This window comes from Oryzias melastigma, linkage group LG21, assembly GCF_002922805.2.
Source record: "Oryzias melastigma strain HK-1 linkage group LG21, ASM292280v2, whole genome shotgun sequence".
NCBI lineage: Eukaryota > Metazoa > Chordata > Actinopteri > Beloniformes > Adrianichthyidae > Oryzias > Oryzias melastigma.
Genome location: NC_050532.1, coordinates 18,998,425 through 19,023,697, shown reverse-complemented (window position 1 = coordinate 19,023,697; position 25,273 = coordinate 18,998,425). Strand labels below are relative to the sequence as shown.

At 38.2% G+C, this 25,273-nt stretch overlaps 1 protein-coding gene and 1 long non-coding RNA gene across 8 annotated transcripts; one reads left to right on the top strand and one right to left on the bottom strand.

The window, feature by feature from the left end:
• Positions 1 to 14: 14 nt before the first annotated feature.
• Positions 15 to 24,113, bottom strand: zak (sterile alpha motif and leucine zipper containing kinase AZK). 2 transcript variants are annotated; one of them, XM_024287033.2, is made up of 20 exons: positions 23,387 to 24,110; positions 19,819 to 20,017; positions 17,107 to 17,194; positions 14,612 to 14,713; positions 13,671 to 13,736; positions 13,538 to 13,566; positions 13,300 to 13,437; positions 12,237 to 12,323; positions 10,530 to 10,604; positions 10,334 to 10,440; positions 8,704 to 8,839; positions 4,832 to 4,876; positions 4,723 to 4,753; positions 4,497 to 4,636; positions 3,306 to 3,368; positions 3,147 to 3,236; positions 1,416 to 1,532; positions 1,189 to 1,263; positions 907 to 1,057; positions 15 to 830 (listed from the first exon to the last, which is right to left on the bottom strand). In XM_024287033.2, the coding sequence occupies exons 1-20, from the start codon at positions 23,449 to 23,451 to the stop codon at positions 130 to 132; spliced, it is 2,505 nt and encodes an 834-aa protein (XP_024142801.1). In that variant the 5' UTR covers positions 23,452 to 24,110; the 3' UTR covers positions 15 to 129. The 2 variants fall into 2 exon arrangements, 1 of the variants encoding a protein (XP_024142801.1); XR_004946951.1 differs by lacking the exons at positions 15 to 830; positions 907 to 1,057; positions 1,189 to 1,263 and adding an exon at positions 2,283 to 2,389 and having other exon boundaries at positions 23,387 to 24,113.
• Positions 1,526 to 10,338, top strand: LOC118597930. Of its 6 annotated transcripts, XR_004946957.1 has the most exons (5): positions 1,526 to 1,686; positions 1,822 to 2,226; positions 3,063 to 3,254; positions 8,603 to 8,790; positions 9,868 to 10,338. It is a non-coding gene; the product is annotated as an uncharacterized LOC118597930 (long non-coding RNA). The 6 variants fall into 6 exon arrangements; XR_004946954.1 differs by having other exon boundaries at positions 1,526 to 2,226; XR_004946955.1 differs by lacking the exons at positions 1,526 to 1,686; positions 1,822 to 2,226; positions 3,063 to 3,254 and adding exons at positions 5,905 to 6,624; positions 6,723 to 7,530.
• Positions 24,114 to 25,273: the final 1,160 nt, after the last annotated feature.

The following is a 25,273-nucleotide window of genomic DNA, read 5'->3' as shown; positions in this document are numbered from 1 at the left end:
GAGCAACTTTCTTGTTTTTTGTTTTTTACACAGACATAAAATAGTTTTTCTGTAGCATGATACAATTAATGTTTAGGTATGAGATTGGAAAATCGTTGTTTTATAAAAGTGTTTTTTTAGTAAAGCTCCTCAAGTTCTCCCCCCAGCGCCACGCCCTCCTCTGCTGCCTCTTCGAGCAGGTCGACCTTTGGTTTGTTTGTTGTCCGGACGTTGGACTTTTTTTTGGCGCTCCACTTTGATCCAGCCTCCGTCGCTGGCTTTGCCTTCCTCCCGTTCCTCGCTGGGGTTTCCGGTCACGGACAGTATCCCCGGGATTATGGGCGGGTGGTTCTGTGAGGAGACGCTGTAGCTGTTGGAGCGAGGCCTGCCCGGCTGCTGTGGGGTTCTGCCGGTTTTATTTTGAAAGTAGCCTCCTCTATTACCGGTCCCTCTTGTCTCCCTCCCCCTGTTGGCAAACGTGTTGCTGAAGTAGTTGCTTTTGTGGCGGTTGTGCATTGTTCCGGCGCTGCGGGGGCGCTCTCTTTCTAAGGTGCTTTCGGACGTAGTGCTGGAGGGACTGCTGCCCTTTGACCCCAGGCTGATCGGCGAGAGTTTGGCCGACAAGCTGGCGGTTGGCGAGGAGCTGCGAGAGTCCGACCAAGGAGAGGCGTGGAAGCGGTTTGGAGAGCGCCGCACCGCCGCGGCGTAAGAAGACTCTTGGCTTTCGTGTGCTGAGAGGAACTGGGGAAGTGTGCGGGCGTCAGAACTGGTCATCGGAGTGGTCTTCTGCTGCGATTTCTGGGTCATCATCTGTCTCTGTCTGACATTGTGCATCCATTTTGGATCAATATCTGAAAAAAGAAGACAAGTTGGATTATGTTTTGGCAACACCAGCCACCAATAGCTCATCAGAGGCAGTTTGGGCACCTGAAGGCGTTTTTTCACTGGTGTTCCAGTCGTTGTGAGATGCGGCCGTCTCAATCACCAACTCCACGGTCTTGATCTCATCCTGCCCACCACTGTGACTCCACACCACCAAGCAGCTGTGTCTAGTACTCTTTGGTGACTTGACATCGTTCTAAAGTGTTCAAAAAAATCAGGTCGAGTGACATTTAGCGTTGCAGGCTATAATTATCCCAAAAGGTTCCATGTTTCTGTGGATGGATGTAGATTTGTCTTGTTTTTGTCCCTCTCGCTGAAATGACTCACCTCGTAATTAACTGTGTAGTCCACTCTCTGGTTCTGCTGTAACCCAACGACCCATTTGTCCATCACGAACGGTGGCTGCAGCGTAAAACCATCAGAACATTAGAAATCAGCCTGCGGCGGGTGGAAAAGTTCGGGTGTGTCAGGTCAGATCACGGCAGATAATTTTTAGCAACAAAAAGAAGAGGAGTAGTTTCGAAGCTATTTACTGACAATTTCCCCGACGATACCTTAGTCATCCTCAAGACCTCCACATCCTGTCTGTTGGCATTAAAGATGACGTCTTTGATGTACGTTACAGCAATTTCATCTCCGTCCAGCTCCAGGTATGCTTTCCACTTGCAGTCCTTGAAAGAAAAAAAATAACAATCAGGTAAACGGAGTTAAGCGGAAAAGTGTGGAAAGTTTTGCCTCATTGTGTAAAGTTGCTTTTTTCCGGGAACACAAACCAACAGCACAACCTACAGGTAGTTTGACGGCACTAGCAGATGTCAAGTCTGAGTGAGTTAAGAACAGAAAACAAAGATTTTACATACTTTATTTTTTTTAAAAAAACTGATAGATTTAGATTTAAACCATTTTATGTTTCCTAAAAGGATTATGGGTTTTTAAAATCTTTTGTTTTTCATGATGCAGACTAAATCCATCAAGCTGGGAGGTGCAAATCTGAAGACTTCTCCAGCCCTCTTCTTCTGCATGCTGAATGCTGACAAGGCTGTAATGATTCCTCCGGTTCCTCAGAGCCGGAGCCACATGTCACTGCTTAGCCACGCTGGGGTTCACGGCACAGGCCAATCCATTGTGTAGGGATCACACAGAGAGACATCAGAGGAGTGGCAGGAACACACTCGTCTGAGGAGCCTTCGACCTCCCTTTCATCTCCCTCGGGGGCTGGAAGCGGCTCAAAGAGGGAAGCTCCAGCAAGCCTCTGGCTCAGAAACACACCAGTGGCCCCGCGCTGGCCTGGTGTCGGCCCTGGACGGTCACACCGGGGATCCCAGGTCCACGCTGGTCTAATCACTCCAGCAGAAACAATGTCTGGTAATGATGCCTACAACCCGAGTGCGTCTAATGACAACTCATACATAATTCAGCACCTTTCACTTGGCTGCACGGTGATATCCTCATTAGTAGGGGACCCTCAGTGGCTGTCAGATGGTGTCCGCACAATCGCAGGCCCTCATTTTGTCTTTGAGAAGTGCAGCTGCTTCCATGACATCGCCAGCAAAGAGGGGCAATGGGAGAAAAAAAAATGCAGTGCGGGTTTGTTTTATTTAGTGCAAAAAAACCTTCCAGTTTGTAAAAACAAGGCTGACACGGAACCTGACACCAGGCAGGGGAAAATAATTAGCTCTCATTTTCTCAGCCTCCTGTTTCCTTCTCCCCGCTGTGTTTTCTACCCACTAAACCACCACATGTCAGAAGAAATGGGAGGCAATTAGCAGGCTCGTTTCAGCCCTGCCGAACACACTGAAAGAGGACTATTTATGATGGGACAATGAACAGCTGAAAGATTAAATAACGTTTGCCTTTTAAAAGAAAATGACTTCTGGCTAAATGGGCTATTTTTGATTAAATTCAAACAGCAAGTGAAGAGCCACCCTTTTCTCCACAGTTTGAGAGTCTAACAAAGAGCTGTGAGCGAGTCGAGGTGGATGTGAAACAAGGCAGAGAATGAAATGTTTATTTTTTTTTTCTCTTTTGGGGGGTTTAATACATGTCTAGTGATGCCTTCAATGGCCAGAATAACAGGCGCTGTCATAAATCCTCAAACGGCTTCAGCAGCAGCGGGCTGACAGAAAGTATCCACTATTAGCAGGATGTTCAAAGCAGCTCCAGCACTTCTTTGTGATATTCATTAATTGTGGGTTTCACAGAGCACACGAGGAGCGGCGTCAGATGCTTCACAGCTGCAGCATATGCCGGAGTCGCAGTCCTGAGAGCGCCTCTGCAAAACTTACTGAGGCTCCGGCTCCTGGTTTCCAGTGGTATCCAAACACCAACTCCAGGTTCACCGTTTTACTCTGCTCCACCTCCTTTTCCAGCTCGTCCTTAAGGGAAGAAAATTGGTAAGGGACCTTCATTTAAGAAAAAAAAAAATCTTTAAAGAGGCGTCATACCTTCAGCAGTGGAGGGAAGTGGACAAACCCAAGATAGTCGTTGGTGAGCTTCTCAATTTCAGCCTGTTGGACAGAAATGTATCCTTTAAAACCCACTCCAATAAAAAAAATGTTTTTTAACATGTTCTTGTAGCAAGTATTTCTTTTATCCAAATTATTGTGAATTAGGAGCAGACCCAAAAATGCAGTTGGAAAATTGGCACCAGTAATGTTAAGTTGGGAGTGTGAGGAGAGAGTGTAAACAGAGAACTCTCAGCAACAGGGGGCGGGGACTCTGAGGCAAATTTTAAATGCAGAAACTACGTCCTAAAAAACAACACAGTTTAAAAAGAATTTTGGCTAAAAACCTGAGATGGAAATTTTGAGACACCTCACAATTACAATTCGATTACGAAACAATTTGATTATCAAACTATTATCAATGCATCTCAGATCGGCATTTTTTTATTTTAGAAATGTTTCTCTTTACTACAAGTTATGGACCAATACTACTAAGTTTCCTCCACCAAAGTGCATTTTTAAGTAAAGACAAGTATACTTGTTTAACTTATGACATGAAAAATATTTAATTTGATAATCAAAACTTTTTAACATCATCAAAAGGGAAAAATTATCCCTGAACTCAACAACCTTAAATAAGATAATTTTATGTTTTATCATTAGACTAGCTTTAATGAAACGCTCTTTAACTCACGTCAAACAAAGTAAATAGTGTCTAGCTAGCAGCACATTGTGATTTTACAAATTTGTTGTGTTCCCTATATATAAAATTATGGTATGACATAACAAACACAAAGTGTGACTTTTATCCAATTGACCCACAACATTATGAAAGCCAAAATGCTTCCAAACAGTCGTTTTAAGTGAAGTCGGGGCTGATCAGATGACGAGATCTGGAAGGTTGGCCATGTTTGTGTGGTCTTCAAAAATGTCAGAGTGAAAAAGCTTCACCTTTAGTCCCACTTGTTACTTCTTCATTAAACCATATCCATTTTTTGATCATCAATTATCTAAAATTCATAAACGATTCGGAATCATTTATGAATCATATTTGATGCATCTAATAATCGATTTTTACCCCCCAGCACTACTAAAAACAACATCATCATAATTAAAAACTACTGGGAGCAATTTTACAATAGTTCAAAAGATGATCTGAGTATTTAAAGGAGCTGCATTGCATGAGTTTACCTTTAGGTGCATGGCGTGACCTTTCGACCTGACCCCCATATCCCGCATGTCGTCATCAGTGAGCAGCAGCAGGCGCTTTCCTGTGATGTGGTTTTCTTTAAAGAGGTCCGCATAGCGCTGCATGTCACACGTCCCGTCCCCTGAAACACAAAGCGGTCCAACTAACCAGTTTTTATCAGTTTAAACTATTAGAACTACTGTGGAAAGGGGAGGGAGGGGGACAGACCTGTGCCAAACACCTGCTGCATCCAGAAATACTGAAACAGCAATAGGTTCCATTTAGTAAAAATCAATGTTTTCATGCAAATCTGTGTGAATACAAGAGTGATACTGACCACCTGCTCCTCTGTCCAGGTATATATGTCCAGAGTGGGCAGCAGCTGCAGGGAAGGAGACATTTAAAAGTCAAAACAGCAGATTATGGATGATTGTTGACGGCATTAGTGTCCTACTATAATGGATCTTAATCCTAATCCTAATTGTAGCAGCAATCCAAACTGTTCTCTATTTTCGTCCTAGTTATCAAGCTTCAGAAATTTTATTCTTAAATATTCACACCAGTTGAAAAAGTCCAACGTGATAAATTCAAATGATTAAAAAAAAGCATTTATTGCTCATTAAATGCAATCAGGCATATATTTGCCAGCTAGAATAAAGATTTCCTGATTGTGATCGTGATGTCTAATGACAGAAATAATGAAATGGAAAATTGGGGAAAAGATGACTAAATGAATGAGTGATTTTCCTTCCTTGTCATCTTTCCGCTGCATCCTGTCGCAGCTCCGATTATGAACTAATCATCAGCTGCGTTCCACAGACTCCGCCATACATTCAAACTGGGGATGCTGCATAGTAAAGCGGCTCGTCTGTGGAGCGGTAAACAGACTCGACTTCGCTGCTGGAGTGACTCCAAAATACACGCTTTATTTCACAATTGAGCAAATATGTAACTTTAAATACAAAATCACTTAAGGCTCAACTTTGAGGATGCAGGAGGAAGACTCCTGGAGGAAAAACAAATCTTGAGTTTGAATAAGTTCACACAATTCTGCCCCCATGTGGGCTAATAGGATGATGAGAATTTGGGCAAATGGTGAAAGTACTGAAGCGTTTAAAAATGAACAGTACTTTTCTTATGAAAAAACAGAAAAATATAAACAGAAAAAAAGGATATTTAAAAGTGTAATAGGATTTTTTTACTTTTATTTAAAAATTCCTGCAGCAAAATAAAAGACAAAAAGTATTTTGCTGCAACAAATGTGTTTAAATGAAAAGTTTTGAATAAAAAGAGACGAAAATACTATTTTTCTATTGTTGTAACTTAAGTTTAGAGTGTTTTGTGATTATTTTCACTACTTGCTCCTTTTAACCTGAATATAAACGTGACTTTATTGGTAGAAGAAAAATATAGCGTATGCACAAACATATATATTTAGCACTTGGACATTGTTGTTGTGCATATATAATATGAGCTTTAACATTATTCTAAAAATAAACAGGTTAGAACAAACTTTTAACCAAAATTCGGCTCAATATTTAATATTTAGACATAAATTCATAAATCTATCTAACTAAAAACAAATCTGTATTTCATTAAATGAATGAATTGTTATTATTGAGTCAAAGATTTATTGTGGAGGGATGAGTCTCAGGTTACAAACCTTCTGTGCTAATCAGAAATATGAAATCATTAATGCAAAGTTAAGATGACAAAATGTGCCTTTTTTCTTTGTTAAAGTAAAAGTTAATTGTATTTTTTTAATGCTACAAATCTAATGCCACATGTTTACTTTTGTGGAGGTAATATAAAACAATCAAAGCTAGTTATTAAATCGATTTTAGATGTTTTTATTGTTATTAAAGACATCTTTTGCCCCTACACCACAGGATGTCTGGGTTTGACAAATCCAAACAAAGGTAGGAATCTGTTGCATTAAGTGTGATTTGTCTGGGACTTGATAACACATGAGTGGAGATGATGTTTAAGCTGAAGTATCACAGCTAATGAGCAACAATACAGGGATACAGAGGATTACACCCTCATGAGACTGACTGATTACAGCCAGCAAAGGGAGCGGTTTAATGGGCCGTGAGCATGTCCTTCCCCCAGACGAAGCCTAACACCTAAGTGAGCACAAACACTAATGCAATTTTCGCTGCTGCAACATGCAGGTCTGGAGGGTAATTTCTAGTTACTTTGTGTCTATTTAACTCATTTCTCTGCAGGTGAAAACCTGCGTCCACAAGCAGCCTAAAGGTGGCTGGAGAGTATGAAGATGTTTTGAATTGAGGTCAGACAGGAAAAAAAAAAAAGTCGTTTTCCATCCTGGTAAGAGACTGCGTCTCAACAACTGCACTCCACCACATCCAGAACAAATTGGCCAATCTTAATGTCAGCAAAATGTCACTTCATCATAAAAGCCCGGCCTTCTCCAAGCAGCTGCCTCCCAAAGCTCTTTCTTCACAGCATGGCACCATACATCCCAACAGCAGGCTTACAGTAGCTGACATCCATAATATCCCCAGGTGGAGGGTTTCAAATATATTTGATAATTGTGACTTGTGGCCCTGTGCAGCGTGCAGCGATTACTGGATGTGCGTCATGCATGCAGCTCACAGAGCAGCGAGTGTGACAAAGTACTAGCTAATGAAAGTGCATCATAATTAACAACAGGACTTAACAAGCGGTTGTGTTTCCCCATCGACATGAACTGGGACGGTGGATGCAGCTGCTGCAGCCGCAGACTTTCACCCCCAGCCGTCCCAGGCGCTGATTTTGTGTCCAGCTGACACGCTTTGACCTGAAGGAGCTCTGCTGGCCCCGCCTGTCGGCCCGCGTGTCAGAGAGCAGCAAACATGTCCTCAACCCCCATTTACCACCTCATTATGGGATGTTATGATCCAACGTGAAGCGGTGCTCTGTTTGATCCCTCGCAACGATACGACAACTTTGATTTTTTTTTTTTCCTGCATGGACTGGGGAGTGAGGAGACAGACTAGAGGAGACCAAGGACAGAGAACAGGAAAAGAGGAGGTGGGAAAGGTTTAGAAGGTGATATTTAGAAGTAACCCAAAACAACACCATGACAACTATCTACTATGAAAGGGATCAAGCCTGTTAGAGTATTTGTTATCATAAATTACAAGAAGGGCTGTTTGCATGTGGAATAAGGGATGTCAACATATGCATTGTGGTCAATATTTTTTTGGATTGCTCAGAAAAATACTCCTACTTTCTTATGAGTCAAACTAGAACACTCTGGATCTGATGCTTTGTTCTTGTTTATTTTATAGGTTGGAAGTTTGTTATAAAAAAAAAAAATCTTCATTAAAGTCACTTTTTTAGTTGTGTTTTGATTTTTTTAACTGCGGCACAGCGTCACAAATTTAAATGAAAATACCTCGAAATGAAGCTTTTTACAGCAGTTATTAGGAATTATTTATTTGATTGTTAATTGCAGGTCAGGATTGATTAATAATTGCACAAAGAATTAATCACGCAAATGTGCGTCTTTGTTTTCCTCGTCTGAGCTGGAATTTTTGCTGCATCAATAATGTTAGCTTGGGGTTGTGAGGGGCTCTAAGCTAGCGGTAGAGAGTGTACACAAAGGGGTGATGGGAAATAGGACCACCAACAGCCCCACCCACAAACTCAGAGTAAAAATTCTGATGAACTACTGCATTAATCATAATTTAAAGACTACTGGGAAGGCTTTTACGATAGATCAAACTGTGATCAGAGTGGGGCTTTAAACATGCAAAATAGAAAAAAAAATGCTAATTTAATGTTTTAGATTGACATGATCATGTTTTTGTATGATCTCTTCCTCTTACGTTTGAGTTGTTTTGGGATAATAATTATAAAGTTGTGTTTGACAAGAAAAAGAAACAACAAACAGGAAACAAAAAGTAGCGTTTGCAATGATGATGGTGATCCTCAAGAGTGAGTCCAATCTTGTTTGGCAATGCAACGCATGTAAACGCAGCACCGACATGTGTCTCCACAGACCATAATGTTCCACAACATGCCCCCCTTTGCTTTTTTTGTCACGCACCTCCTCATTTTCATCTACCGGCTTGTCACTTCTCCCCTTGATGTCCTTCAGCGCAGCTGAGAGAACCGGGAGACGCGACAGGCCGCTGCGGATCCACTCCACGGTTCGTCTCGGAGGTGAAGGTGGACCAAAGTGAAGAGGGAATAACTCACCGGGCTGTTGGACTGCTCGATGAGCTTGCGCTCCCACATCTTCAGGCGCCTCTCTCGCTGCTTCAGCTCCTGCTCTTTACTGCTCAGGTCTCTCTCCAGTTTCTTCAGCCTCTCGAGTGTCGCTTCAATCTCGCACCTTCATGGAGAAACATTTAAACACCTGAAACGCCTTGATTTTTCCAGTGAAATGCCAATTTGTTTTTACTTGTGTTTCATTCCTCGCTGTCTAAAGGGATCCTAAAGTTCTACACGTCTGCAGCAGTGACATAAAGTAATTGCGCTCTTTCAGAGAAAAAGTGCAAAACGATCCAAAAAACAAGTTTCTCTTTCAAGATTTTGCCCAACAGCCTTTAAAGTAAATATATTATTTAGAAAAATATGTAATATGGAATCAGTTGAACCTAAAATGCAATGAAGTAAAGCTTTTCCAATGAGTAAATAATACCCAGAATTCACAGCTACACAAAAGTAGATCCACAATGATAGATCATTTCTTTTTGAAAATCAGTGAAAATAAATCTTATTTTAAAAGGTTTGTTTAAGCAAAAATCCAAATGCTGACACATGTATTCCTGTTTAGAAATGTAATGATTTCAAATCCAGGAGAAATATATTTTTGTAAACAAATATTAGAACCAGCTGAGCTGTAAAGCAGCATGACGCCTCATCTTTTGTTTTGTCCAGCAGGGGGAGCAGCACTATTTATTGTAAAAAAAAAACAAAAAGGTTTCTCATAGTCCTCTAAATACATGCAGCCGGAGCAAGATCAGAGCTTGTTTTTCCCGATCTTCTGCTTCCCATAGTGAAGTTGCTTACGTTAAACTTGGAAGTTGCATGCTATGTATTGCTCACATTTCCTGCTTCCCTAAAGCTCTGCAGCATCCATCTGCTCATGGTTTAGAACTTCATTTGTTCAATACTATTTTTAGTCCATGAAATATTTTCAAGTGGATGAAAAATGGTGCCAGTTTGAATGACCTGCACTACTTTAGAACCCTATTTTGGCTGAGGCACATATCTGCATGTTTGTTTAACCATCAGCCAAGCGGATCAGACCGAAACCCTCTTCATTTTCTGGCTGCCGACAGACGTCTTGAGATTTCTGTGCAGCATTCTGTCAGTTTTTCTGGGTTTGAAACTTACTCTGACCTGCTCCACCTGCAGATGGCTGCCTGGACAGGATTCCAGCAGCACGACTTCTGAGGAAATAAGCCCTGGTGGCGCAGACAAGGCCCGCAGACAAGCATACGGAGAATAAAGTGACAGCTGAGACTCAGGCTGTGCCGAACATCATCAAACCTCCAGCTGCTCAAACAGGCCAATTAAACACTTCTACTTGAAAAAGATGGTGATTATTTTTAGGATCTTATGGGTAAAGGGAGGAAGTATATCCAGATGGATCATTCTTTGGGGGTTGTCGTGTCTTTATGAAGCTATCAGTGTAATTATTAAGGATCTATATGCACAATCTCAAGTTCTTTTCTGTGCTTCGTGGGCCCCATCAGCCACATTTCCACATCATTCTTTCAAAACCGTTGCACATTTGCTAAGGCTGAGGCAGTACAGTGGTGAGAAAATGAGGATATAAATACAGTTGCTGGCTGCAGCAGAGAGCAGCGGATCCCGTTACCTCCATTCAGCCTTGTTGTGAAGGAAAGAGTTGCACTGTTGAGGAAGTTTTCTGTCTTTAGACATGGACTCCAAAGTGGAGAGGATGTGCTTGAACACTGGCCGCCCCTGCATTGACGTAAAAATAATTAAATAAAACGTGTTCTCTATATGCTAACTGAAATAAAAACATGTGAGTCGATGCAGGTGCAACTCACTCTTGGTTCTGTTACCCAGCACTTTCTCATTAGCTCAGCAAAGCTGACAGGGCAGCTACTTGGGATGGTTAACCTCTGTAAAAAACACAAAAACAAAACATTCTTTAGTTCCTCATTCACCCTTTTTAACTCGTTTAGCACAACTAGATAAAGATAGGGATCAAAAAACCAATCTAGTACAGTGAGTAACAGGTTGAAAACCACAGATACCAACAAGATAATATTTGTAAAAAGGTATAACATTTATCAGATAGTTTGTTAGCTTATCTTCCTGTTGTCTTGACTTCTTTTTGTGTATGTAATACAAACAAAAAGACTTGCTTTTACCAAGTCAGGTCATTTACAATTAGCTGACGGTAAACTGAAATGAAAGATGTGTGAACCTGTGTTTTCACAGCTCTTCAAACAATACTTGAATAAATTGATGAGACACTTTTTTAATCATAAAAACTGTCTAAAAGGACCAAAATTTCAGGTTAAAAAAAAAAATAAATAAAGTGTCTATTTGCCACAGGGGCCCAGAGGAAGGCTTAAGGTTAGGATAAAGGTTACTGTTGTTAGGGTTAAACCACCAAATGGTTCCTGAGGGCAGCTGTTTCTGCAGCTCACCACTCCCCCAAGGGATTGATCAAATGCGGAGAACACATTTCACACACATAGGTGTGTGACAGCTAATGGGACTTTAACTCTTAAGTTTAACTTTAAATACGTGCAGCCTTTGACGCACTTAAAATACATGCAGGATATGCAGCCTTGTGCATCTTGGCTGCACGTACTATGTGTGCCCAACACAAATTTTCATCACTTTTTGTGCTACGTAAACGTGTGCATAACATCAGCCATAAAAAAATAAAAAGTGCCAGTAAGAAAAAAAGTTTCTCTGTTAAAAGGCATTTTGATTTATAGTTTTTACGCCCAGTGAATAATAAATATCAATCAGGGATAGGCAACTCCAGGCCTCGAGGGCTGCTGTGTCTGCAGGATTTCCAGATCCTCATGACTGATTACCTGGTTCAGGTGTGTCCAGCCAATTAGAACACGCCAGAGGGATTTGTATTGAATATGAGTATTGAATCATGTGAGAGGGAAGCATACACACCTCTGCTGCATAGGATTGTGGGAGTTTTGGCACCTATGAATCCCAGGTGAGAATGACTGTTTAAATTAATACTTTCAAATAAAAGTTTAATTCTGGATCCTCTAAAGATTGTGTTTAAAAGGGGGGATTGAATGAAAGCTTAGGAAGTAAAAAACTGGACAGAAAATTACTTTTCAGCAAAGTGTCAGCCGATCTAAGGATGCTGTGAAGCCATAAGAAAACAGAAGTTCTCGCGTCTCTTCTGATGCTTTCATAAATAAGGTAATAAAAGTTGCATATCTCTCCTGTCATATAATCCAAGATATCAAAAAACACTGTATTGATAATGTCTTTTAAATACGAGAATGACAAAATTTACTTTATTATTCCAAAAAAGCAGTTTATTCTTCTAATTTAAATTTGATTTTAAGGAAATTTAATTAAAAAAATGTAAAAGTAGACACCTGCAAAAGGCTCTTTTTATGCTGATATTTTTTATTGTTTTTTAACTAAAAGCAACTACATTTATGTCCACGGTATATTAATTCTTATCTAATTTGAACCAACAGAAATTAAGAGAATGTGAAAACAGCAAAGAGAGACCCCAGCTGGGATTATGTGAAAAGCACCTCGTTCTTCTCCACCACCAGCCACGCCACCTGAAGACCTTCCAGCCCGTGGAACGGAATCTCCCGAGTCAGCATCTCCCAAAGAACCTGAAACAAAAGTCAAAGGTTAAAATTATTATTAATATTAATAATATTTCAACTTTGTCTGGGTGCATAAATGTCCTACACACTATCGATAGTCTAAAAATGTCCCTTTAGAGGTGAGCTACAACACTTAAACTTTCAATATTTGACAATTATCAAATCTATAAAGCGCTAATTAAAAGCACGCAATCGTGACTAGATTCTAAAGGTTTAACAAAAGTAACAAAAAAATTATAAAAGTTTAGATTGGAAGAGAAAATTTACAGATTTATTTTCTAAAGAAGACTTCCAAATGTAGAAACTTTTAAGAGCAAAAAAAAAAGACCCCTCAAAAATGTCTTTGAGGTTGCACTTCTGAAAAGGTCAAATGTTTTTGTCCACTTAAGCAGAGGAAAAAGAGGCGATAGTGCCTGAGAGCTATGAAGAACTTAAGTGCAATTTCCTGCAAATGTATTCAGCACAATTTCAGGGGCTTTTTTCTGTAAGTTGGACTTTTAAGTTCAGACTCACTGTGGAGGTTTTCCCTTTTCTTTGTAAGCTGAGTTCTTTCCTACTTTTTCAATCATTTATTTTTATTTATAAGTTAAATAAATTACCGGTAATCAAATTCGATAAAGTCATTTGCCAAATATTTTGATAATTAAATCAGATTTTGGTAAAGATTTGAGGTTTTTAGACTTCCATGATGTTCCACATTTCTTTTCTCAAAGGTCATCTGCAAAGGATTGGTGTATAAAACTTTATGTCATGTTTTACTAAATTTTTAAAAAATATTATTATTAAAATATACAGTTTAAGACGACATTTTTTCAGTAAAGTTAAGCTCCACACTGAGCATAAATTGAGCTCATAAAACGCTTTCCCGCAAAATTAATATTTAAATTTAGAAGGATATTTTCCAGCATTTTTTCACGATATATTGGCAGCTTTTTCAGTGAACCCGGATGAAACATTGGCATTCTGCAGCTTTGCCACTCACCACTCCATAAGAGAAAGTGTCGCAGGTCTCAGACACAGGGAGGCTCTGGATCACCTCTGGAGCCATCCAGGGAAACGTGCCCACCAGGGACATATGTGTGGTGTGGGTCAGAAACTTAGAGGCCCCAAAATCACAGATCTGAAAGCAATCACGACCAAGAATTTCAGCATGAACCTATTTCTATCTAAAAGGTTATTTGGAAACAAACATTCACAGAATTAAGAGTGACTAAACCCACCTTGAGAATTTTGTCCGCAGTTAAAACAACTTAAAAAAGAGAGAGAAAAGGAAATAAAAAAGGTTAAAATCAACATCCTGAAAAACATTCAGCCTTAAAATAAAGAAGTTGAAGCGTTTAACAAACATGTTACCATTTCTGGATTTAAGGTCTCTGTGGATGACTTTGACTGGGGCCTCTGAATGTAAATAGTGCATTCCTGAAGCAGAACATGAGCAGAGGATCAAAACAACTCATCACAAAAAAACAGAAACGCTAAGAATAACATATTCACAAAAAAGTATATTTTATATGAACTCATTAATTGGTGAAGTGCAAACTTTCTGAAACATTTCATTTTTTTTATTAATGCACATTTTTTTAGACTTTGCATGATAAAAGACCCACTCGATCACCTTTAGATCTATTTTAAAAGCGTTCCCAGTGGTTTTTAATTATGATTAAGCTGTTTTTAGCCATTTTTTAAAACTTTCTAGGTTATAGTTGCTGCAGAGTGGCAGGAGTTCATTAGAAATTCATCTCTGAGTTTTGACTGTTGGTATGTCCCCCTTTCTATCATCCCTTTGCTGCTAGCTTACAGCCCCTCACAACTCCAAGCTCACATTAGCAGTGCAATAAAAATGGCGAGCAATATTCCTAGCTAGGACGAGGAAAACCAAGACGTACATAAATGTAGTCGTCTACAAGTGGATGCATCGGAATGGAGCATATTTTCTATATAACAAATGAGATCTTTTTCAAATGTCCTTTTTTGTCTGCTCCTGATTCACAATGATTTCAATAAGGGAATACTCAGAAATATAATTTTAAGCTTAATTTTCTGAATATATGAGAAAAATGTTAAACACAATTTTCCTCAGAGTTGGTCTTAAATTTATTTTTTGCTTTTCGGCACATCAGCAGATGGAAAGCAAAAGTATCAACAATGCAGAAACCTTAAGGAGGAAAACGAAAAGAAAAATGCTACAAAACCAGTTTGCTATATTTAATCCTACACCACATCCTTCTAGAGGAAAAGACGTTAGAATTCTACTCTGTACGTTGGTTGTTTCCTCATGGATTTCTAAAAATTACCTCGAGCGATTTCTGCAGCCCACGTCATGATTTGTCCAATGTCCATCTCCTCGCTTTCCTCACTGGAGAGGTAATCATAAAGGGAGCCGCCACTTGCATATTCTGAGGATGCAGAAAAAAAACACCACAATTTACTGCAGGAAAACCAATTAAGATATACAGATGTTTAATATGTGAGTTTAAAAAAAAGGAAACATTTCCACTGATCAAAAACAGAAGCTACATTTCTTGAATTAAGATGAACCAGCAGCAGCTTGAACAGCAGGAAGGCTCTGTTTGTGTATAATAACCTAATCATATCCCACTGCAGTAATGTAAACTAACACAGGCGCCAAGACCGACGCCAAATTACCAATCATAAAAGACATAAATCTTTTTTCCGTTTTTATTTTGATCACCGTAAACCTGGATATTATGCAAGTCTTCTGCAGACAGAAATGAGAACCGGTGCAGCGGATTTCTCCGGCAGTGTGCACCTGTGCGCTTCTGCACTTTGCACCTAGAAAGCCCCACATTCCATGAACGACATGACAGCGGCGTTGGCTGTAAATTCTTATCCAGCCTCTTATTTAAAGGAGAGAAGGAACTTTACTGGCAAACAATAAATCACCGCGATTCATTACTTTATGAAACTGCTGAGTCACTGCAAATATTACCAAAGTCCAGCAGGTGGATGAAGACAAACAAATGTCCAACTAGAAAGAAAAAAACTCTCTGGATTGATGCTTTGTGTCAACACAGTGAGAAAACTTTATGACGGAGCGCATGAAGACGGACATGGAACGGTCAAAATGACCATAAACACTTTGACTGGATTTAATTAGATTTAGTCTTAACAAATAAAAGAACACTCTGCTGCTGCATCATGGAACCAAAACCCAACACAGGACAAATAGGAGCAATCCAATTCAGGGACTCAGGATATGGAACCATATAAAATAATCAGTTGAAGAAATCAAATAATTGTCAAAAAGTTGGAAAGAACAATACATTGATTTTGATTTTAGGTGTTAATTTTTTGAAAATGGGAATCGTGCTGAAAGCTTTTTGATACAGAATACCGTTCACTCTTGTTTGAAAGCAAAACTAACAAATATTGTTTTAAATAAACTGTTTTTTTCACATTTCATAATTTTTGTCTTTTTTCCTTTTATTTTTGTTGTTGCTGCTTTTATTTCAAATGGGTTAAAAATGCAGTAAAAATAAAATGACCATAAATAATAAATTAAAAACCCTCATAAAAACTAAAGTGATGTTTAAAAAAACAAAAGTTAGAACTTACCATATATCTTCCAATAGCGGACGGTCTCTAATAAACGCCAGAGCTACTATTAGAAGACATACAGTACCCTCTTTCATTTTTACGTTTTTGTGGATACGAAAATACAAAAAATAGGTAAAAATATAAAACTCTTCAAAATGAAGTAAATGCATAAATGATCAACCACACATTTTAAATAAAAGCTTTTATACGTATTTGAGTTGATCATCTTTGTATAATAGTGCAGATAATAAGTATTTGGTATTTAAAAAAGTCCAAGGTAATGCTTACTATTGGAACCCTGATTAACAATGACAGAGTTCAAATATTTCATTTAGGTCTTTAGCATTTTGGCTCACACTTTTTGGTCAATTTTCCCATCAGATCTCCTCAAGAGCTGTGATGTTTTAGGGCTGTTGCTGGGCAACACAGACTTTAAACTCCTTCCACAGATTATTGTATTTAGGTGCAGAGACTGGCTACACCACTCCAGAACCTTGAAATGTTCCTCACTGGTTCCTCACTGCTCTCAAGATCATTTCTTTCTCCACCAGGTGAGATCATAAATGGATCCCAAGGTGGAGGCAGATTATCAGTGATCTTGTATTTCTTCCATTCTCTTTTATTTCTTCCACTAGTTGATCTTGTCTCACCAAGCCGCTTGCTTATTGTAGATTGGTCCATCCCAATCTTGTTTGGGTCTACAATTTTGTCCCTGAATTGTTGAATTATTGTTTCTTTGAAGGAGCTAAAAACATATTTTTTGCACCAGTACACAAATAAATTCTGTAAAAATCAAACAATGTGATTATTATTATTATATTTGTTTACTTTTTCTGTATCCAACAGTTGAAGCTTTTCTATGATGAACATGTTTTTAGGTGGGACAACTTGTAAAATCAGTGCATGGCATACTTTCTTGACATACTGTTTTTATAAACATGAACGCTTTCAAGCAAACGTTAAAGTAACGCTTGATTAGTCGATTATTTATCAAAGGACACGCCTTTAGTCAGGCTTTTCAGGTTGTGCACGTTTTTTAATCCAACTTATAATCAGGTAGATACTTAAAAAAACATGAATGCTTTTGTCAATGTCTGCACAGAAAAACTCTCCATGCTCTGCAGCTTGTGTCAACAGATTCTTTCAGTAATCTTCTCGTGTTGCTGTTTGACATACATGTTATAACAGGTTAAAAACGTTAACCCTAAAGCATTAGAATGTACAAACTTACCTGTGACAATTCCATAGTTGGGGGCTTCAACGATTGCACCGTAAAACTGGATGATGTTTCGATGACTCAGTACACTGAGGATTTCAGCCTGAGCAACAAACCAAAAGAAATGTAATTTTTACTATATTAGAGTACAAATAATTGATAATCAAGGTCAATATGATGCAATAGAGGTAAAATGTTACCACACTTAAAATATTGCAATACAGGAATACACATTACTGTCAAAACATATGAGAAAAGTATGTAGTCATGGTGCTGTACCATATAAGGGTTATACAGCAGGTCAGAACATTTTTTTTTTATAATTCAAAAACTACAACCAATGTAAAGTAATACATTTCAGAAAAAAATATCTATTAACTAGCATGCAGAATTTCTGCAAAGTTGTGAACCTGCTTCTGCCTCAGTAGTACGAAAGAAACAACAAAAGCTAAGTGAAAAATGGAAATAATTAGCAGAAAACACAGGAATATAACATTTTTAATAAAAAGTTTCAGCTTTATGTCATGCCTAAAACACGCTAATGGAAAAACTTACTTTTTTATTTACTAAAGAACTTCCAGATATGATCACTTAAGCATGCACTTCACCAGAAATAAAAAACACAACTCAATAAAAAAAAAAAACATTTTCAGATTCTTTGCTTCATTTTAGGTGAACCATCCGATGACAACAAATGCTAACAGCTTTTCAGTGACTCATATACAAAAATTAGCTCAAGCAGAAGATCGCCACTGCATGTTTGAAACATGGAGATTAATTCCCTCAGATATTCTGAACGTATGAAAAAAAAGAACTGTATTAATGATCTTAGCTAGAAAAGCTACGTTAGCTCCAACTACAACTAGTAAATTTTCTTCTGCAAGTTTACACTGAGTTTAGTCCTACTCATAAGACTTCTGACAAAAGTATTCATCAGGATTGATGTATATTTAGGACCATAAGATGCAATTAAACTCCAATATTTTCTTAAAAATTGGCAGTGCTCTTTATAAATGGCCGTGTCCTATGAATTAATTTTGGTTACTTATACTGACCTCAAACTGATTTTATGTGGTACGTGGAGCTATAAAATCTGTTAAAATGTCTTTGTTCAATTTGGTAAACTACAACACCCCAAAGCTTGGCGCATTGCGGCTATCGAATTGCCATAGTGTTACCAGTTTGTTTTAACTAATTGGGAATTAACCAAAGTAGATCAGTTCTAATTACAGACCCACTCCAATTAAAATTGTGCTTTTAATATGTTCTTGAAGCATTTTTCTCATGATGGAGGAGATATATATATAATGCTGTAAGAATAAATCTGCATTTCTGAGTATTTGTTGATTCAAATTGTGATGGATCAAGAGCAGACAAAAACCTGCGATCTGAAAAAGCTCAGGTTTGTGACGCAGCAACTGCTATGGATGGGCGCCAAAGTCTCCCATCTCTGCTGCAATTCTGATGCAACCACTTGCATCAGACTTTCCTTGTCTGGGCTGCTATCTTGTGCCAAACTGTAATGGGAAATTAGCCAAGGCTAGCTTTAGCACCAACAGTCTCGCACACAACCCAGAGGAAAATTTCAAACGAACTACCGGATCTCTGCAGAAAACATTAAAAAACTACATGTTTTATTTTTATTTCGACAAAAAAAACTACATATTCATAATTAAAACTCACAAGGAACAGTTTTTGCAATAAATATAGTTGGGAGTGGTACTTAAAAGACATTCAAATTAATAGGGAATTTCATCTGGGCGATAAGCTCACAACCATCCTAAAAACACACATTGGTTTTTCATTTTCCTTTATTTTATTTTTGCCCTGAAAGCAGATTTCTTTTATTTTCTTATTCAATATAACCAAAATACAGTTTATGTAAGCTAGCTCAAAGTTAGCGTCTCAATAGATGATAGCTTCTCTGTTTACAGTTGAACACTCGTGTCAGTTAAACTATATAGATAATTATCCATTCTTCTCAAGTCACTGATATCTCCTGCTTTGTTCTTTGTGGAAAGTGCTAACCTTCTCAACATTTATCCAAACAAAAGCAGCTAAAATGTGTTCAAATCTAGAGAGAAGTGAGGCTAAAACACGTGAGCATGATCTGAAATGATTATGTTGAATCTTTAAAAGCCTTTCAGTGTCTTTTCGGTTCGTGTTGAATTTATCAAAAATGGAGCATATGTAAAGATCTATTAATACATAATTACTGTACGGAGGAACTCACGTGGAACGCTTTACTGAATAAAAAAAAAAGGACCTGTCGGAATGAGTTCATTTTATTGTAACAAAACACTGTAATTAAAGGAACAACTGGTTCAAAGTGAGAGGATCACATTATCATTTTAACATTTTCACTGAGCAATCTTCTCTCTGTCATTGAGTGAAAATGAATGAATATCAGTGACCTTTTCACTATTTCATAAAGGAAACAATTTTCTGAGCATCCACGGGCCGACAACTTCCTTCAAAACAAGAGCCTTCCTTTTTGTCTTGAAGACAATGAGTTTGTGCTTTTATAAGGATTGCAGATGGGGAGTTGCTGTAGTATGTTCTTTCATTTAACAATATTTTTTTTTCTCAGACTGGAGGAGTTTATAATGACCATAAGTGAAGGGCAGAGAAGTCGCCACATCCAACGAAATAGGGTAGCAATTAAAATGATTACCACACTGACAATTAAAAAAGTACACGAACAGCCCCAGCAATTACAGCTCCTACCTCGTTTTCAATCTTCAACAATTTTTTCACCGCCACCTCTTTGTCCCGGGAGACCCACTTGGCTCGGTACACGCTTCCAAAGCTGCCGCCGCCACAGTTCTCAAAGAAGTGGATGTCATCGAACCTGATCTGCACGAAAGAAACGCTGGGAGACGACATCTCATAATGGCAGCTCCAACTCAGCCTCTGAGGGGGGTCGCTGGGGGGGAGAGAAAAGTCACTCAACAAAGTCCATCCAACTTTTCAGTGGAAAAGCAGCCCGGCTGCACCTGCCTGATTCTACCAGTCAGTTTATCTTCGAGTTGTTCCTCATTTTCCACCTCCAGCTCTTATCAGTGACAACAAGCTCAGGGTCCAGCCCCTGCTTACACACACATATGATGCTATGACCAGCAGGATCTGATGCTGTTTGGTTTAAGTTATGATAGTTCACGTGATGACAAAAATAAATAATCAAGCCATCATTATACTCCAATATGTGGAAACTTTTTGAATTTGACCATACAGTGTGGTATAAAGTTCCAATAATCTTACATTTGTATTATTTTGATGTGGAAAAACAACTGTGGACTAACCTTTATGAAACTAAAATGTGAATGGATTTTCTATTAATTCTCATTTACTTGTTTGTTTGTACACATATTTAATTTACCTTGCAAGAAATAGAAGAAATCTATAAAACATCATCTGCACTGTTCAGTAACAAGAATTTGTCTGAGTCACACTGGTTGAAGTTTTGGACCAATTAGGTCAGTGAATCAGATCATTCAAAATGAATTCATATCAACTATGAATATCAACTATGATCATTGTTAAAATGGACCCTGAGCTTATTGTCACTGATGAGAGCTGGAGGTGGATAATGAGAAACAACTCAAAGATAAACTGGCTGGCAGAATCAATTCAAGTCAAATCCCCAAAGAAATGTTAAAATAAAATAGATTTTGTTAATAATATGATATAACTTTTGTTTAAAGTTACACTGATTTTTAAAATTATGATGTACCATTTTTTTAACCAAAACCAAAAAAGCCAGTGTTGTTTTCTAGGATATAGTTTCTGCAGAGCGGCAATAGTTCATCAGAAATTTCTATTTGAGTTGTGGGCAGGATTATGGGTGGAGAGTAGGCCTGCACTTATTTCCCATCATCCCTTTGTTTACACTCTTTCCCACAAGCTTCCAGTCCCTCACAACCTCAATCTAACATTACCAGTGTAACAAAAACAATAAGCAATATCACAGTTATCCGTTTGTACAGTTTAGAGTCAGATACAGTTAAATGTGGATGATTTAAAATATTTGCAGGCAATGCATACAGCAATGTGCACCTTGGTTGTTCATGTATTACATCTGGGCAACATGAATTTTTATCTGTGTTTGTGCTTGGTTGGACATAAACATGTGTGAATACGTTTAAATTAAAAACTTAGAAATTCAGTTTTAAACTCAATTGTCTTTATGATGGAAATTCATGTTGGCCACATTTAATACATGCCAAGAAGGACATTGATGCATCCCCGCACGTGTTTTAACCATTGACTGTATATAGAGAATTGGACGGAGCAACTGTGATGTCTCCCATTAAAAAGCCTTTCCTCCAGCTCCAGCGAAATTAAGCCAATTCAATCATCCATTAACCTCAATATGGACATCACCATGCGTTATAGCTGATTATTTCTCAATAGAAGGGATTTTGGCTTCTTGGAGCCAGTGGGTACTTCCTGTTTGGAACACGAGGGGGGAGGGACCCCTCAGTCCAGTTCTCTTATAGAGTCAATGGCTCTAGCACATAGACTGTATAATGCCTGGACTATGCGAGTGTGACGTATGGAAGAGGCCTTACTTCTGACTGCAGCAAAAGGAAGCCAATTTAGTCGCCATTTTTCCACAATACAGGTGCTGCCATATGGAGCCAGATGACAGTGATTGGTCAGAGTCGTTCTGAGTCAACGTTTCCATGACAACTACTGTCGCCAATCATGAGCAAGCTAGTTTGAAGTCCACGCCTGTTCTAACAAGAGTGAGCTCGAGAGAATTTCTCAATCAAATGTTTAAGGTAGGGGCCAGTGGGTTTTTACTAAGACATCTGATTGGTCAATTTATAACTTGCAATAAAGAAAATTTGCTATGAAAAAAATAGGATTTGCAAGAAAAGGTTAAGAAAAAGGTATACAAGCAAGAATGGTTGTTCTGACAAATGTAATGACTGATTAAAGCTATCGTTTCTCTATAGAAGAATATGGGATTTTGGCTTCTTGTAGCCAGCAGGTACTTCCTGTTTGGAACGCCGAAGGGGAGGGGTTCACTCTGTCCAGTTCTCTAAATACAGTCAATGATCATAACAATATCCCACTTTCTGTGTGGAGTTTCCATGTTCTCCCCGTGCATGCATGGGTTTTCACCGGGGACTCCGGCTTCCTCCCACCGTCCAAAAGCATGCCTCATAGGTTCATTGGTGACTCTAAATTGTCTCTAGGTATGGATGTGAGAGTGAATGGGTGTGATTGAGGCCCTGTGACAGACTGGCAACCTGTCCAGGGTGAACCCCGCCTTCGCCCTTCAGTAGCCGGGTTAGGCCCCGGCGCCCCCGCGACCCCGAAAGGGACGAAGCGGCCAAGAAGATGAATGAAAAAAAAAAAAAGAAACATAGCAATAACCCTGCCGTAATTACGCACTTCCTTTCTTTTATATATGTCCTCCATCATCAGTAAAATGCAACAAGAACATGCTAAAAACACCAAAAACACAACCTTAAAAGGAAATCTGATTTCAAAATCTGAAATAAAATTTGGAGTGAAAAAATCTAACTTTTATTGCCCAGCTCTAATGCCAAATTGATCAAATTCACACCATCATATCTCCTGTTTGTCCACCACAAAAATAAAAGCATCTAGTTAAAAAAAAAGAGAAGAGTGTGTGTGTGTGTGGGGGGGATCCATCATTAAAGGAAATTGTAGCTCTGTTTTTGTTCCTGGGTTTTCCATTTACAGCTGAGCAATTACGGCTTTTAAAAGCCAACAGCCTTGGTCTTCATTGGGATTACTATCCATCACACTAAGAAATGCCTCCATTGTCGCAGAGGGGAGCCACTGCTTTCAGCTGATTTACTTGTATTCATGCTATACTTAGCTACAAAGCAATTTGCTAAGTTGCAGAGAAACCTACCCCCCCACACACATTCTGTCTGACCACTCAAGAAGCCAGGGTTACTTGGATATACCCCCCTTCCTCCCCTCCTCCTGTCAGTGGTGTTGCCTGCCTCTCAGCTAACAGCAAACAACAATGAGACCTGATGGCCACTTGAGAAAGCTCAGGTTGTTGTAATCAGATCTGAACGGAAAGTCTGCTTCTAAATTAAAACATTATTGTGACACCAAAAGCATTAAAGTGACGCTCTGTTTACCACACTGGGACTACAAGAGAACAGAATTGTGACTGTGATTATTACATATTAGCTAATAAAGTTGACAGACATCACGCGCGCATGTAGTATTAGCGTAAATATGACTTTATTAATGTAACTATGTTTTCAGTAAGAAAGCCAGACCGCCTTATATGAATACATACCACCATTCAGAGTGAAGGTTCGGGTTTCCGAGCAGCACGTTGTGCGTGCGTTTCACGCCGGGCATAAAACTGACCTCGAAGAGAGACTGGAGTTCCGGAAAGTCACGTGTGACGTCGCCTCCTTTTTTTTTTTTTTTTTTTACTCTCCTCAAGAAGTTTCGCTTGTTGCATAGTTTGAAGCTGTTCTCCCGTGTGGCATAATTTCCGGCAGCCGCTCCCCTCCAATCCGAAGGCAACAGCTCCCCCTGCTGGATAAATGTTGAACCATCCCCTCAAAGGGCACTTTCACTGCACCGTCAGTTGGATTTTCTTTTCTTTTCTTTTTTTATTTTTACCCATGATTAAAATAAATGTGCGATTCTCAATTGACAACTAAATATCACTTAAAACCCACAGCAATATAAAATGAAGCTGATTTTGATTTATTTAAACTTTTATTTTTTTTAATTGTGAGATTAAATTGTAATTTTTCATATGAAAATCTAAATTGCAAAATGCATTTTTATACTACAAACCTGAATTGCACATTGAAATATCAATTGCAAAAATGTATGATCAAATTGCAAATTCAGTTGTAAATTGCATATTGAATTTTCTTACAAAGTCACACAGTCACTGTTAAGAAAAATAAAACCCTGCTTTTTTTTACATTTTTGAATATTATAATATAAATTAACTTTTTTTTACATAAATAAAACAAACATAAAAATAGCATATATGTTTTTTATATCAATTTGAAACAGTTTATAACTTTTGACAGGTGTTCACTTCCTTTCAAAATAAAAGACTGTGTCACATGCAGCAAATGTAGATGAATGATTAAATAAAATAGTTTATTTTGCAGTTTAAGATTAATTTCTGCCTGGAAATTGTAAATCTAACAAATAAAAATGAAATCAAAGCTAATTAAGGGTCCCTGCTCATTTTTTTAAACACAAAGCACACTCAATATCCATAAATTTCTGCCTTGTTATCCATCATCTAGTGATCTCCAGTTGATTTTCATTGATTTCATTGATTTTCACACTCAACAATGTGTCAAAATGTTTTCAACTTGTGATACAACTGTTCTTCAAACTATTTGTGAAAGAGTTTAATAAAGTTTGAGCCCTGACTAAAAATATTTATTTATCACCAGTTATAATAATTTTAGTATAACCTTACTTTTATTGTCTCAGCATTTTTCTTCATACATGTTTTAAACAACAAGGAAATGCAACATCCGCATTGTTCAAATCTAGCACTGGGCTATTTTTAAGTTTGAAAAGCCAATTCTATACATTACTATTAATTTTTCATAAATCGTGTTTATCCTTAAAAAATAAGTTATCAATTAGCAAAGCAAATACACAACAATCTGTTCTCTATCCATCTAAATGAATGAAACCTTTATAGTATTTATTATTTTATCGGTGAACAAGAATCAATGCAATTTCGATAAACATCTTGGTCCCTGTTATTTATATTTTTAAGGAAGGATGATATTTTTAATACTACCCATAGTGTTAAATATTGACACATTTTGACTAAAAATTATGAAATAATAAAATGACTCAATTCAGCACACAAATACATCTAAAATGTTTATTTATGGTACAAAATTGTCAGCACATTTATACACTTACAAGAATCGTGTTCAAATAAATAAATAATCATTACAGTCATCCATTTGCTAAAGTCCTCTTAAATATATTAAGTCAGTTACAACACAAATAATCTGACAGAATATGTACAAATAATATTTGGTAAAAAGATATAAAACACTTGAACACCAGGAGAGATTTAGAATCTTGCTAGCACCATCAGTATCTCACACCCTTCAATAAGATCTTTGCCTTTTCTGGTGCTCGTGTGGTGCACCCAAAAATGTGCATCCACATTTGGTAT